This window comes from Pongo pygmaeus, chromosome 5 (assembly GCF_028885625.2).
Source record: "Pongo pygmaeus isolate AG05252 chromosome 5, NHGRI_mPonPyg2-v2.0_pri, whole genome shotgun sequence".
Lineage (NCBI taxonomy): Eukaryota > Metazoa > Chordata > Mammalia > Primates > Hominidae > Pongo > Pongo pygmaeus.
In genome coordinates this window covers 86,687,644-86,702,959 of record NC_072378.2, presented here as the reverse complement: position 1 = coordinate 86,702,959, position 15,316 = coordinate 86,687,644, and the positions used below count along the sequence as shown (strand labels likewise).

The window sequence follows — 15,316 nt, the reverse complement described above, 5'->3', positions numbered from 1 at the left end:
CTGAGACAGGAGGATCACTTGAGCCTAAGAGTTTTTGAGGTTGTAGTGTGCTATGATCATACCTGGGCAATGTAGCAAGACCCCATCTCTCAAAAATAAAATAAAATATATTAAAAAATTTAAAATTTATGACAGGCGCTCTACTATGCCCATCCTCTACTTACTCTTCCCTCCTCCCACTTAAGCTTTAAGCAAATTCTCATTTAAATAAGCAAAGGGGGCGCGGGTGGCTTATTTCCAGAATGAGCAAAACAACACTGTTAATAAGAAAAACACTTAATGCCTTTCGTTTCTATTCTGCTACTCAGAATTAAAAAAATCTATTAATCTTCTACCTCACTCAAAAATAAAAATCTATAAACTAGGGATCATAAGCAACTCCTATTTCTGTGGGTTTCACCACATTCTCCAGAAACTGAACTTTTGCTCATAAAAATTACATAGAATGTAAACTAATTCATTTTTTAAAGTAAATGCAAAACTAAGGGTTACACAAGCACTGAGCATCAACACTGACAGAATATGAATTCTGAAGCCCATTAACTTTGACAAACGTCTATTCATCTTTGCCTTCTTGAAGGGTATGACTATCCCAGTTTTACAGGAAAAGCTTAAATAGAAAAAGTTAAATAATAATCTCAAGGTTATAAACTAAAACATAATTTCTAGCTCCTAGTATCTCTGGTACTATATTTAGATTGCGCCAATAAATTCTATAATTGTTAACCATTGCTTCACTCAACTTCGTATCAAAATGCTAGGTAATAATTGCTAAGATACAATTTTATTTTTATTCTTTATTTTTTTTGAGACAGGATCTTTCTCTGTCACCCGGGCTGGAGTGTGCACAGTGCACCATCTCTGCTCACTGCAACCTCTGCCTCCCGGATTCAAATGATCCTCCCACCTCAGCCTCCTAAGTAGCTGGGACTACAGGCACTCGCCACAGCGCCTGGCTAATTTTTTTGTTTTGTTTTGTTTTTTGTATTTTTTGTAGAGAAGGGGCCACGCCATGTTGCCCAGGCTCAAGCGATCCACCCAACTCGGCCTTCCAAACTGCTGGGATTACAGGTGTGAGCCACCTCCACCCCTGTAAATTAACATAAATAAACAATTGTTTTCAAGTTACCTCCACTTGACAAGATCACTAACATAAATAGTTTACCTGAGAAACAAAACAAAAAACCCCACCCCAGAAAATGTTCCAGAGGAAATCAGACACACTCCGTATCCTTTCAAATGGAGATTAGTTTTAAGTGTATTTAAATTATTCTGAGCTTACGTGTATGAAATATTTTATAATTTTTGAAATCCACAAATCCAGCATTTGTTTCATTAGTGTTTGATGTTTTTTTGTCAGTAGCATCAATAACAATTTATGTGGTAAGACTAATCACTTAATGAAACTGATATAGGAAATTACTTTCATTCTGATTTTTAAAATGCTGTTTCACTCATTATAAAACTCAAGTCTGGCGGGGCGCGGTGGCTCACACCTGTAATCCCAGCACTTTGGGAAACAGAGGTGGGTGGATCACTTGAGGTCAGCAGTTCGAGAGCACCCTGGCCAATATACAGTGAAACCCCAAACCTCATCTCTACTAAAAACACAAAAATTAGCTGGGCTTGGTGGCGCACGCCTGTAGTCCCAGCTACTTGGGAAGCTGAGGCAGGAAAATCGCTTGAACCCCGGAGATGCAGGTTGCAGTGAGCTGAATCGCACCACTGCACTCCAGCCCGGGTGACAGAGCAAGACTCCGTCTCTCAAAAATAAATAAATTAAAAAAATCTTTAAGTGATAACTTTACGTCACACACTGACAAAAAAGGTGGGGGGGAGTCCAGCTTGCATGAGATTCTATTTTCCCAGAATTATTAATCCTGCTTATAAATACTGCTGACAAAAAAGAATTTACAGTAATTAGCCTTAAAACTATCAGTGGACACTATTAGGGGAAAATGTCTTTCAGCAAAGCTAGACTTTAATAGTTTTCACTGATTATTATATAAAAACTGATTCCACTTACAAATGAAATACTTTCTATTATGGGTATCTTAGAGAAATTTTTTTATCTCTAAAATAAATCTTTAAAGACCAATTAAGAATGAGTGGGTACTGCAAGGTAGAGAAACTGAGAAATTTCAACAATTTTTTAATATTAGAATTCAAAGGAATGAGACTTTAATTTCGCCACAGGTACTCACCAGACCTATTTACCTAAGTAGGGAGCTTTCACATTGCACACCCTCCTAGACGTCACCACTTGATCTCACAGTTTTTGTTTTTAAGATTATGAACAGCCATCAAATAATCTGTGACAATAAAGTGCATACAGCAACGGAGATTCTTTTGTATGTGATCACGTATCCCCGACATAATAAAGGAAATATTTCAATATTTGGAAGCTAAAAAATAAGTGAAAATGTAATCTACTCAGCTAAAATGGTCAACCATTGTTCTACGTTAAGATCAATATTTTTCCAAAACGAATTCTCTGTAATGATACACTCACAAGTTAACTCTAAATATGACCTGTGTAAATTGTCTTCTTTTTCGTCCTCAAGACAATCAAATCAAAGTCTTCACCAGAGCCAGCAACACTATCTTGAAATTTTAAACCTAAGTGTAAGGCTCGTAATGAAGTCCAAATGTAGTCCCAAACTCTCCGATTTTCATCATGGATGAAATGATTTTCATCATTAGCAAACAGTGTTATTAACATTCCAAATTCTGGTTAGAATGCAGTCACTGGTGAGCAGTGTCCTTGGGCAAGCAAAGAAAAGATTTGAAACTACCCAAAGCACAGATCCACATGAACCTCAGTCCTCTCCCACTTCATCAGGAAGCCAAATAGGAAGGACTCCAAGAAACAGGGGTTAGGGGGTGATCGGGAGAGAAAGGATAGTGGAAATCATACTCCTCGAAGGGGGAAAGCAAATGAGAAACGGACTCTGGAAAAGCCGCCCCAAAAGGACATTCAACCTGAGACAGATGTACAGGGACAGCTCCTCTACACTAAGCAGATAAAGCTTTACCACAGAAGTGGTGCACCAAGCAAGCAAGTATGGGCAGGAGGGGACAACCTCCGCCAAGCACCCCCTCCCGAACGTCTAGCTCAACTAGAAGGGGTCGGCGGGGACTGCTCCTCCGAACATCAACAAAGGCCCCTTCAGTCCTAAGGCGAAACTCGAACAACAAAGGCCCGGAGACAGCCAGGACAGGGCCGGGGCTGGGGGCGGGACGGATGAAAGCAGGGGAAGGCAAAGGAATCAAACCAGTGGGGGCGGAGGCCCGTCGGAGTGGGAAGCAGAGGCGCAGAGGCGCAGAGGCGGGAGGCGCGGTAATCCCCAGTGCACAATAAGAGGAGGAGGAGGAGGAAGAGAACCTGGCCTCCATTCTCCTCCTACTCTCTCCAATCCGCACCGTGTACATTTCCTCAGCCGCGGGGACCGCGCAGTCCCGAGTTCAGGGAAGGAAAGGGGAGGGGGGATTTTCCGCCTTGACCACAACTCCCTTCCCCCAGCCAGGAGCTGCAGACGACAACAACCGCCACAACTGCAGCCACACAAAGGCGCCTTCCTTCTACTCCCGCTCCCACCCGGGCGGAGGCGCCGATGATGCCAAGGAAGCGGCGACCACCTCTCGGCCGCCTGGCGCTCGCTCGCCCTCTTCCCCCTCTAGCTGGGGAAAGGGGGAGGGGACCACCGGGCGCCCTCACCTGGCACAGCTGCTGACAGTAGTCGGTGGCCGCTTCCACGGCCGGTACCCGGCTCTCCCGCAGCTGTCGCTCCAGCTCCTGGAGCCGCTCGCCCAGGCGCTGCAGCTCCGCAACGCAGCCGCCTTCGCCGCGACTCAACCTCTCCTGCTCGGCCTCTTCGTCCGCCATCTTCACACCCCGCTCCGTCGCGTACGCACCTGGGTCACGTGATAACACAATGCCACGTTCGGCGGGGTCACGTGCCGGGCGCGCTTGCACGGCGCCTAGCACGTACAAAGGGCCCGATGGGGAAGCTATGGGGGTGGGGAGAGTGCCGCGAGAGAGCCCGAGGGAGGTGAAGGCAAGGGGAAAGGAGAAGGGCGGGGTTGGGGCGGTGCGGAAAACCGCGGTTTACTTACCCCGAGCGGGAAGTGGGCAGCAGCGGCCGAAAGGGGCGGGCTGGTGAAGGCCTGCTTTCGGTCACGTGGGCGCCGCGACGGGAAAAAGCCTAGGGAGGGGCGACCCTCTCCGGCGTCCCGATCCCGGCGTTGCTTTCCCCAGTCCACGATGTCTTCTACGGACATATCCTCCTGTTCCCCAAGAGGATGGCACAGGGAGAGTTCTGAGTGGTCTCGGGCAATGGCTGCATTTGCTGTTGGCCTGTAAGCAGGCCAGAAGCAGAGGAAGAGAGAGAAGGTAAAACCCGCCCATGGACCGCAAGCGTGAGAGCCAAGGCAGGACTATGAACTGTCAAAATTGTCTCTGACTTCTCACCAGGCCGGAGAGGAGGGATCTAGTGCGTGAGGTACCAGATCTCGTCTCACTTGACTCTCCTCCTCTTCAGCACCAAGAACGCCTGTCCCCTGGAAACACATTCTCTAGGGGGTGGAGGCAACAAAGGAAAAGAACAATTGGGTCAGAGCAGAATGAGGTTCAATCCTCAGTCTGGAGAACGGAGCAAATTCATGAAAAGCATAGTTTAAAAGAAGTCAGAATATGAACAGACCAGATGACTTTTAAACCACGAAAACATTTCTAGAATAAGTGATAACTAACTACTCTGTTTCACCGTGATTTAGACTCTACTACACTCTACAGAAATCACCAACAATGAAAACAGGCTATATATGAAAGCTATTGAAAAGAAAGTAGGTCAAGGAAAAAAAAACCCACCAATAAGGACTCCATTAAAAATCATAACGGAGGAGAGGAAATTGATGCTAAAATAAAACAATATTGTCGAGAATTATTATAAATATCTACAGCATTTTTTTTCCCTAATGCTACAAATAGAGGTAGCATTCTGAACCACATTTTACTTACAAGGTGAAAGGGATTAATACTTGGCACTTGAACAAAAGAGTAGAAGAGGTGCTACAAAAATCCAAGAGCTTAACCCTAAAGTTCTTAATAAAACTAATTTTTTTTTTTACCGTTAGAGCATTAGACAAAAGACCTATCTCTCTTGCAACTGAATAGTTACAGAAATTTAGAAACAATGATATTGATGAGGCACCCAGTCTTTTCATTTACTCTGAGTGAAGTATATTTTTCTAGTACAAGCATCTAAAATAAAAATAATTCCCATTGTGGGCAGTGTCCTCTTCAAGAGATTTCTAGTAATTAATGGAAAGTGTTCTACATACTATGTTGTCCAGAATAAATGTTTTATAACGCATCAGTGATGGTGATGTTTTTAAAGTGGCATTATATAAGGTGACCAGGCACAGTTAAACCCTTTATGAAAAACAGTATCAGTTAATACTACATATTAACAAGGTAGAATCTTCACATGTTTAATCTTCAAATGTTTACTCATGGAAGAGACTGGGAAGTACATTCAAAGGCTGAGAAGAGAGGATATAATAGTATCACTGAGTTGAAAAAGCAACAATTAAGGCAGCTAATGATTTTTAATATTTGCAGTTCACTTTCCCAAGTTAAGTATTTTAGATACCCAAACCAAGTTTCACCAGTTTATGTTATCTTAGGATTCCAGTGAAAAAATGCAAAAAGGGAGATAGGAGATTAGCCAAATGTACCCGTAAATCCAAGGACTGGTAAGGTATCACAGGTTAGCAAGCTCATTTCCATTTCAAGTATAATGGTTTACATCACACCTAATCTATAGATAGGAAGAAAAAATGGGGGTTGAGGGGTGGGAGACATATATATCCAGATATTGATTTTTAAGAGAATTGCCTGATAATGTAGGTCATTCCTACCTCTTGCACATAACCCTAAAACTATGGAGACTTGATTAGCAAATTGATTCTGAGCACCATTACTATCTGGTAAATGTCCATCAGCATGGATAGCCATGTCTTTGCATTTATTTGGTATCTGTGAACCCTATCTCCACATTCCTCCATTTCTTCTCCTTTGCACACACATAGAAATATTTAGAGCCTACAGGAAATGTAAGGATTGGGGGTGAGTGGTGTAATTAACACTCATTTATTGTGTACTTGATATTCGCAGGCACTACTTGGTTTGGGACAAGTCAGAGGCGAATAAAAGCTCTTCCTGCCTTGAAGAAGCTTACAGTTTTGTGGGAAAATGATCTGCAATGGGAATACATACGATATGAGAAATGTTCTATTATGAAAATGCATGCCTGTATTCAACTTAGAACATCAAAGTAATCTCAGATACTAACAAGAATGTCCAACGAATCTCTACAGAAGTGCAGGCTTTTTTTTTTTTTAATTAAATGAGAAGGATTGAAAATACTATCCCGTGACAGGTCAACCTTGTCTTGGAAATCTCAGAAATCTCAATCTTATCCATAGAAATGTCATGACTTCTGTGCTTATGTCCATTTGTTCTTTAAATACCAAACTGTCAGCTCATAGGAACCATTTACACACACACTGACACACACACAAACACGCACACCCCTACTTACTGAGATGTTCCTGGGGAAATTCGAAGACCTGTTCCATTGAGAAAACAAGAATAAGCCCCTGGGGCAAAAGACTCCGCGTCTCTGGGGAACTCAGTATCCGCGCCGCGAGCACCCATGCCCATTTTGAATACAACGCGACTGCTATGGACGTGGTGTAATCATATGGACCTTCACTCCCAAGAGACTCTATTTCAGAGAAAATCTGGGAGACAAATTTAGATCCCTACCCCCACCCACGCGATCAATAAAGCTGGGGAGACCTTTGGGGGAGGGGACAGATGTGCTTGCATCCGGGCCGTGCGTGCCTGCTTCACGGATTTTCCGGGCAGCACCGGCCCGCACACGCCGGTGCACTCTTTTTCTGGAATTCTTGAAATAGCCGGGCCTGAGGACAGTAAGGGAGCTGGGTTGTGTCTGCTACAGACAAGCGGCGCAGAGCCTGGGGGCCAAGCCAGGGATGCAGGGAGCGCGGCGTTAGCGGATGACAGATAGCTCAGGGCTAAGGCCTGGCAGGTCCTTCCTACCCCCGACCCAGTACACCCCGCAGCCCCGCCCTCGCCCCAGCACGCGAGGTGAAAGCGTGAGGCCCGGGGATGGCGGAGAGCGCGCGCCACTATCGGGGCGCTGTCTCTTCCCCTGCTCTCGCCGTGGGCCGGAGAACGGAGAAGGTCCGCAGGCCTGGGGCCACGGAGGGCACCAGATCGGTCCGCTCTGCTCCGCTAACCCAGCCTGCGCCCCTCCACCCCGCCAAGGCCCTGCTGGGCGCTGCGCCGGTTGCTCGCGTCCTCTGTTGTCGCGGAGCCGCCGCCGCCGCCCGCGAGCCAGCAACGCCGACACCCAGCAGCTGCAGGCCCGGCGTTTGCCGCCGCGGTTTTTCCACCCAGCACTGAGGATCAAGCCAGCTGTAGCCTGGCTGCGACTCCCCGCTTGGGAGCAGAGGCCGCCAGGGGCCTCCAGGCCGAGAGATTCTGGAGCCTTTCCAGGGCGCGGCGGGGCGCGGGGCCTCTGGAAACCCACCCCGGGGATGCTGGAGTCTGTCCTGCAGAGGCCGTGGCGCGGGCACTGCTGCCTGATTTCGAAGAGGCTCCATCAACCTACTCTCTTCCAAAGGGCTGGGCAGCCCAGCCACAGTCAGCCAGCCTCTGGATCTCAGAAATGAGGGACGGAGTCTATCCTGGGTTTGGTCCAGTAGAAACCCCCCACCCCCACCCCCAGAGTCTGGGAACCAGTGCTGTGCCCACAGATTCAAAGAGAAAGAGCATGGGTTAAAGCGCTATTGGGATCGGTTAGACACCACACTTTTCTAAGGAAGACATTTTCTTCGAGAGGAACAGCAAAAAGAGTCAAAATAATGTTAAAAATATTAAGGCAGGTGCTGTGCCACATGTTGAAGTGATGCCAAAAGCAGAGAAAACATGGGACTCACATTTAAGAGGATTAATTGTAGCCCTTGAGTTTTTCCCAGAAAAAAAAAGGCTAGCATATATATTTTCATATATTTATATGAACAGTTAATTAAATAAGGAGGGATTTTAAAAAATTGTCTATTTGGATATCGTTTTCCTTTCCATTTGAGGAAAAGCCAAATGCAAATAAGGAGAATAGTATTTAAAGAAAATGCTTTTAATAGAGCCTCAATTATCCTAACTTCTAATTTAACCAAGATGAAAATAATTGTGAAATAAGGCAAAATAAAATCTTGGAAGCATAAATGTGGTATGCATTGTTCTTTTTGTTTGTTTATTTGAGACGGAGTCTCACTCTGTCTCCCTAGGCTGGAGTGCAGTGGCGCGATCTCTGCTCACTGCAACTTCTGTCTCCCGGGCTCAAGCGATTCTTCTGCCTCAGCCTCCCAAGTAGCTGGGATTACAGGCACCCGCCACCACACCAGGCAAATTTTTGTATTTTTAGTAGAGATAGGGTTTCACCATGTTGACCAGGCTGGTTTCGAACTACTGACCTCAAATGATCAGCCCGCCTCGGCCTCCCAAAGTGTTGGGATTACAGGCGTGAGCCCCCACACCCAGCCTGTTTCTATAGCGAATCCTGGAGTTGGTTCACAGCATTTCTCCGAAAAATCAGAGAGAAATATTTTAAAGTGCCTTTATTTTCCTATATTTCTAAATTTTAATCACTGTGCCTCATTTGCCTCATCAGAAATTCAAGGTTATTAAAAAAAATTAGAGAATACGACTTTTGTGGCAGTTGGCTTTTTAAAGAAATAATACTGTGCAGATGTGACAAACTTGGAAATTCCCAGGTCTCTTCCCATTTTAGGACATCAACTTCTTAGTTTTGCTGGTTTCTGTAATTCGTATAGATATGTTCTTCAGTATAACAACAACAATAATAATGTAAATAATATCGTATTGAGTAGTATTCTACTCATGTATCAGGCCAGAATTGTTGTTCCCACCAAGTGTTTACCCTCTATCACATTATCACATCTTTACAAAAATATTCTCTCTTTTTTTTATTGTTTTTTTTTTTTTTTGAGATGGAATCTCGCTGTGTCTCCCAGGCTGGAGTGCAGTGGCTCCATTTCGGCTCACTGCAACCTCTGCCTCCCGGGTTCAAGCGATTCTACTGCCTCAGCCTCCCAAGTAGCTGGGGCTACAGGCGCCCGCCACCACACTGGGCTAATTTTTGAATTTTTAGTATAGACGGGGTTTCACCATGTTGACCAGGCTGGCCTCAAACTCCTGAACTCAGGCGATCCACCAGACTTGGCCTCCCAAAGTGCTGGGATTACAGGCTTGAGCCGCTGCGCACGGCCTTACAAAAATATTATCTTACTCATTGCTCCTCTCCTCAAATCCTCATCCTCATGAATTTCTCTGTAACCAGGCTCCTCTGTGAAGCCTTCTCTGTTGTGCTTGGTGTGCTCTGGTGGAGTAAAATCTGGGTGCAACATCTGTAAACAGAGTAGGTTTGACTTATTTGTTCTGCTTTTCCTTAGGTTACCTGCCTCACAAATAGTCACTCTCCAAAACTCCTATTGTTTTGATTTACTGCTTACTGCATTTTTATTTGAAATCTGTCATTTTGCCTTTTATTAAAGTTAGTCTATAGATGAGCCTTGTTCACCATCCTGTAAGCCCTTTGAGGGTAGAACTGTATCTTATAACCAGCTTACCTCCTCTAATACTCTTTGGCAAATTGCAGTATAATAAGTAATCAATAAATGCACGTTGAACTAGATTCAATTCTGTTTATACTTGGCAGTCATATATTGATTTATACTTATCGTCATTATTATCTAAAATATTCTAGACTCTACAGAGAGATCAGATGCCTTGTGAACTTTAGGACCTTATTTATAATAGTCTTTCAAATATTTTAGGAGACTATGATTTATCAACAAAATTATCTATAATCAAAGTTATAACACAAGTAAAATCAAAAGAGACAAGATGTATGCTCAGTTATTACAGTATAACAGATGAACTGCAAATACATGGTCTCTAGCTTTCTCTTTCACAAACTTAAGGGAAAAACTCATGATGAAGCTATTGAGAAAATAATTATGTTAAGGAAACAATTGGATTGGAAATTTAGAATCTCTTGAGATGATTTTAAAAATCTGTATTGTGACAAAATGTAAGAGAGATGGCAAAATTTTAAAAAGCACAGATTGAGTTTTTCCCTTAACATCTAGTTCACTCCCTAATATGGGCTCTAAGACCTTCCTAGAAATCTAAGGAGAAAATAAACATAAGGAGAGTATCTCCAGGTAGGACTTATTCTTCAGAGTGGAAATAACCTTAGAGCAGAGTTTCTCAAACTTAGTCTTATAAAGAGTACTTAGACAATTTGACTTAAATGCAGATTCTCAGGTCACACCTCTAGAAAGTCTTATTCAGTAGATTGAGGTTGGGCACTGGAAACCTGCATTTCTAACTAACACTCCAGGGCCTTTCAGATTATACAGTTCTAGACCTGTGGTTGTCTAATTCTGTCTTCTCTTTCTTTTCTTCAACTTATGTCCCTTTCACCAATTTTATAAAAAATGCCTGAATACCTTCCTTCTGGCTCCATCCAGCAATGGGCATAAAGAACGTTAAAACAATTAGAGGTAACTTGTCATAATTTCTTCAGATCATCCTGATTATCCCAAGTGTTTGTTTTGTGAATCATTTGGACCCTAAGCCCTAGTTCAATGCCTGGCACATAGTGGGTATGTTTTCAATAAATGTGCATTTTCCAATCCCTTCCTTGTGCATTCTCTAGCAAGGTTACTTGCTGAGGATAATAACTTTATTACTTATTAACAGCTGTATCAGAAGAGGTATGCAGGGATAGAAGGAAGACAGTTCAACACTTTTCCTTTATTTATCTGCTATGACAAAAGGCATTTTTCATTGTATACATGTAAGGGTAAATGGAGAGGGAAGAGAGCCAGTTAAAATTTTCATCTATGAATTTCAAATGTCCATGGTTTCAATAGTCCCTATAATTGAGAATTAGGTGCTATTAATTTTTAAATTATAAACATAGTCTCTGTTTGTGGTAAAAATTTCAAGCAGCAAAGGAAGACATAAAATAAAAAGTAAAGTTTTTTTCCTCCATTTCTGACCTCTAGTTCTATCCCATTCACTACACTCAGGAATATTAACAGTTTCTTGCTTGTCCTTTAAGAATTTTTTTCTTCATATACAAACATTTATGGTTACATCAGCTTCTCACTTTCTGAAACAAATCAGCTCATACCTCCTATTTGGGCAGTTCTTTGCCTTCCTTTTTTCCCTTAATAGTTCATTTAGAAATCTTTTCATGTCAGTATTCTTTCTAATGGCTGTGTGGTATTCGACAGTATAACACAAGATAATTTAATTATTTCATTGATGAGCAATTAGGTTAATTCCATTTTTTTAACTATTAAAAAGGATGCAGATGCAGTGACCTTCCTTGTGCACATATGTGATTATATCCATGGAATAAATACCCTAAAGAGGAGTTGTTAGATCAAAAGCAGTGTGTAATTTTTTTTTTTTTTGAGACAAGGTCCTGCTCTGTCACCCAGGCTGGAGTGCAGTGTCATGATCATAGCTCACTACAGCCTGGATCTGCCAGGCTCAAGCAATCCTCCACCTCAGCCTCCTGAGTAGCTAGGACTACAGGTGTGTGTCGCCATGACTGGCTAATTTTGTTTATGTTTTTGTAGATGCAGGATCTCACTATGTTGCACAGACTGGTCTGAACTGTGCTCGAGTGATCTTCCCTCCTTGGCCTCCCAATGTGCTGGGTTTATAGGTGTGAGCCACCTCTCCCAGTTGCAAGGTGTGATTTTAATTGTTAGATGGCCAAATTGCCCTTCCAAAATGTTGCACCAACCTATATTAAGAGAGCTGATTTTCCAGAAATCCTTAATAAAACTGTGATTTATCTACCTTAAAAATAATTTCATAGTTTTAAAATAATATCTCATTTTGATGAATGTTTCCCAAATTTTGGACCAAATTGAGCATCTTTTGACTTGTTCACTGCTACTACTAATTTTTGAAAGGTATACACAATTAAAATCAGATACTATTTTAAGCAACTGTTAACATTAATATAAAATTACACAAATATATTGTGCTTGAAATTGTTTATTAACTTCGATGTTAAAATGTATCTTTAAAAGCATAACTACTTCTCCTCCTCCTCCTCCTCCTCCTCCTTCTTCTTCTTCTTTTTTGAAAGACAGTTTCACTCTGTTGCCCAGGCTGGAGTGCAGTGGCACGATCTCAGCTCACTGCAACCTCCACCTTCTGGGTCCAAGCGATTCTTGTGCCTCAGCTTCCCGAGTAGCTGGGGTTACAGACATGTACCACCACGCCTGGCTAATTTCTGTATTTTTTTTTTTTTTTTAAGTAGACACAGGGTTTTGCCATGTTGGCCAGGCTGGTCTCAAATTCCTGACCTCAGGTGATCCTCCCGCCTTAGCCTCCCAAAGTGCTGGGATTACAGGCATGAGACACCATGCCCGGCCTAGATAACTTATTTACTTAAGTCAATAGAGGAATATGAAGATAGGGCTAATGTTTCTTTCCTTTTTAAATATTTCTGCCAATAAAATAGCCTTTGGGTGTATTTTACTCCATATAAATTAGTGACAAAAGGTAAAATGGGGTACTTATTTTATACAGAAAATACGTAGTGAAGCAAGGAGGCAATTTCTTTTACTTTTGCTTTAGGATGCCCATATCTTGCTGTCATTTTCATTCTACTGTAAGATTTCTTTCTTTGGTGCTCTGCACTATTTCAAGTGTAGAAAGGAACAGAACACTTATAAGCACTCAACTGTCTGGAGCATTTGTATGTCATTTAGAAAGCAAGAATCATTTCTCGCCAAGCACTGACTGGCACCACACAGCAGGGGTATAAAGCTGAACAGAGAAGCCATGAGAAATTTGTGTTTCCCTTTTCTGTGAAATGCATAAAACTAGGACTTCAAAATGAACCAAATGTGCTTCAAATGAATTTTCAAGATTAAAATCAAAACTTTTTCTAACTTCCAAAGATCGGTATATGTTGCTCCTCACAGAATTATTAGAAACTGCTCTGAACATATTTATTTGAAGTTGTAAGGCTATAACTATGAAAACTAGCTTTATGACAAACTCAGCCTTTTGGAGAATTTTGCATCTTTCATATAATTAAGCTATTTATATGGGAAGCAAAAGACTATTTTTTAAAGGGTAACTGACCACCATTACTTTCGTGTATAAGTTTTTTGCACTGAGAACTTTCACAATTACTCCAAATACGCTCCCTGCAAAGCATAATAAAAACAAAGCACATCATTCTGTTAAAGAGGTCTATATGTTAATACATCTGGCTTTGCAATATGCCACGCAGGATACCTAGAAAGTTTGCAGTGAGCGCCTTCATGAATTGAAGCCCAAGCTCATCATTTCTACCTCTGATTTCATAAGACCATTTTCTATACAATTACTTTGGAAAATAACTTCCTGGTGAAACATTTACTACTGTGTTGTACAACTGTTAAGTTTCTATTTTGGGGGTATATCTTCAAAGACCCTTAAGACCTGAATTTGTGTCTTGGTTGCTCAAGATATTGAGTGATTAATTTTTTCCTTGTTTTTGCCTATAGTAATATAATATGGTTCTTTTTTTATTATACTTTAAGTTCTAGGGTGCATGTGCACAACGTGCAGATTTGTTACATAGGTATACATGTGCCATGTTGGTTTGCTGCACCCATTAACTTGTCATTTACATTAGGTATTTCTCCTAAAGCTATCCCTCCCCCTGCCCTCCACCCCACAACAGGCCCCGGTGTGATGTTCCTGCCCTGTGTCCAGGTGTTCTCATTGCTCAATTCCCACCTATGAGTGAGAACATGTGGTGTTTGGCTTTCTGTGCTTGAGATAGTTTGCTCAGAATGATGGTTACCAACTTCATCCATGTCCCTGCAACAGACATGAACTCATCCTTTTTATATGGCTGCATAGTATTCCATGGTGTATATGTGCCACATTTTCTTAATCCAGTCTATCATTGAAGGACATTTGGGTTGGTTCCAAGTTTTTCCTATTGTGAATAATGGTGCAATAAACATACATGTGCATGTGTCTTTATAGTACCATGATTTATAATCCTTTGGGTATATACCCAGTAATGGGATGGCTGGGTCAAATGGTATTTCTAGTTCTAGGTCCCTGAGGAATCACCACATTGACTTCCACAATGGTTGAACTAGTTTACAGTCCCACCAACAGTGTAAAAGTGTTCCTATTTCTCCACATCCTCTCCAGCACCTGTTGTTTCCTGACTTTTTAATGATCGCCATTCTGACTGGTGTGAGATGGTATCTCATTGTGGTTTTGATTTGCATTTCTCTGATGGCCAGTGATGATGAGCACGTTTTCATGTGTCTGTTGGCTGCATAAATGCCTTCTTTTGAGAAGTGTCTGTTCATATCCTTTGCCCACTTTTTGATGGGGTTGTTTGTTTTTTCTTGTAAACTTGTTTAAGTTCTTTGTAGATGCTGGATATTAGCCCTTTGTCAGATGAGTAGATTGCAAAAATTTTCTCCCATTCTGTAGGTTGCCTGTTCACTCTGATGGTAGTTTCTTTTGCTGTGCAGAAGCTCTTTAGTTTAATTAGATCCCATTTGTCTATTTTGACTTTTGTTGCCATTGCTTTTGGTGTTTTAGACATGAAGTCCTTGCCCATGCCTATGGCCTGAATGGTTTTGCCTAGGTTTTCTTCTAGGGTTTTTATGGTTTTAGGTCTAACATTTAAGTCTTTAATCCATCTTGAATTAATTTTTGTATAAGGTGTAAGGAAGGGATCCAGTTTCAGCTTTCTACATATGGCTAGCCAGTTTTCCCAGCACCATTTATTAAAGAGGGAATCATTTCCCCATTTCTTGCTTTTGTCAGGTTTGTCAAAGATCAGATAGTTGTAGATGTGTGGTGTTATTTCTGAGGCCTCTGTTCTGTTCCATTGGTCTACATCTCTGTTTTGGTACAAGTACCATGCTGTTTTGGTTACTGTAGCTTTGTAGTATAGTTTGAAGTCAGGTAGCACGATGCCTCCAGCTTTGTTCTTTTTGCTTAGGATTGTCTTGGCAATGCAGGCTCTTTTTTGGTTCCATATGAACTTTAAAGTAGTTTTTTCCAATTCTGTGAAGAAAGTCATTGGTAGCTTGATGGGGATGGCACTGAATCTATAAATTACCTTGGGCAGTATGGCCATTT

The 15,316-nt window shown here is 42.1% G+C and overlaps 1 protein-coding gene across 5 annotated transcripts in view; it reads right to left on the bottom strand.

Moving 5' to 3' along the window:
* ZNF292 (zinc finger protein 292) overlaps positions 1 to 7,586 on the bottom strand; it is a 111,121-nt gene extending 103,535 nt beyond the window's left edge. The window contains exons 1-3 of one of the 5 annotated variants that reach the window (XM_063666391.1): positions 6,606 to 7,586; positions 4,117 to 4,287; positions 3,719 to 3,915 (exon numbers count right to left, since the gene is read on the bottom strand). In XM_063666391.1, the coding sequence (XP_063522461.1) occupies positions 3,719 to 3,886 (168 nt within the window). In that variant the 5' untranslated portion in view covers positions 3,887 to 3,915; positions 4,117 to 4,287; positions 6,606 to 7,586. Of the gene's footprint in view, positions 1 to 3,718; positions 3,987 to 4,116; positions 4,288 to 4,471; positions 4,520 to 6,605 lie in introns of those variants that run through there. The other 4 variants (XM_063666393.1, XM_063666392.1, XM_063666394.1 and 1 more) reach the window with 4 other exon arrangements.
* Between the last annotated feature and the right edge of the window lie 7,730 nt (positions 7,587 to 15,316).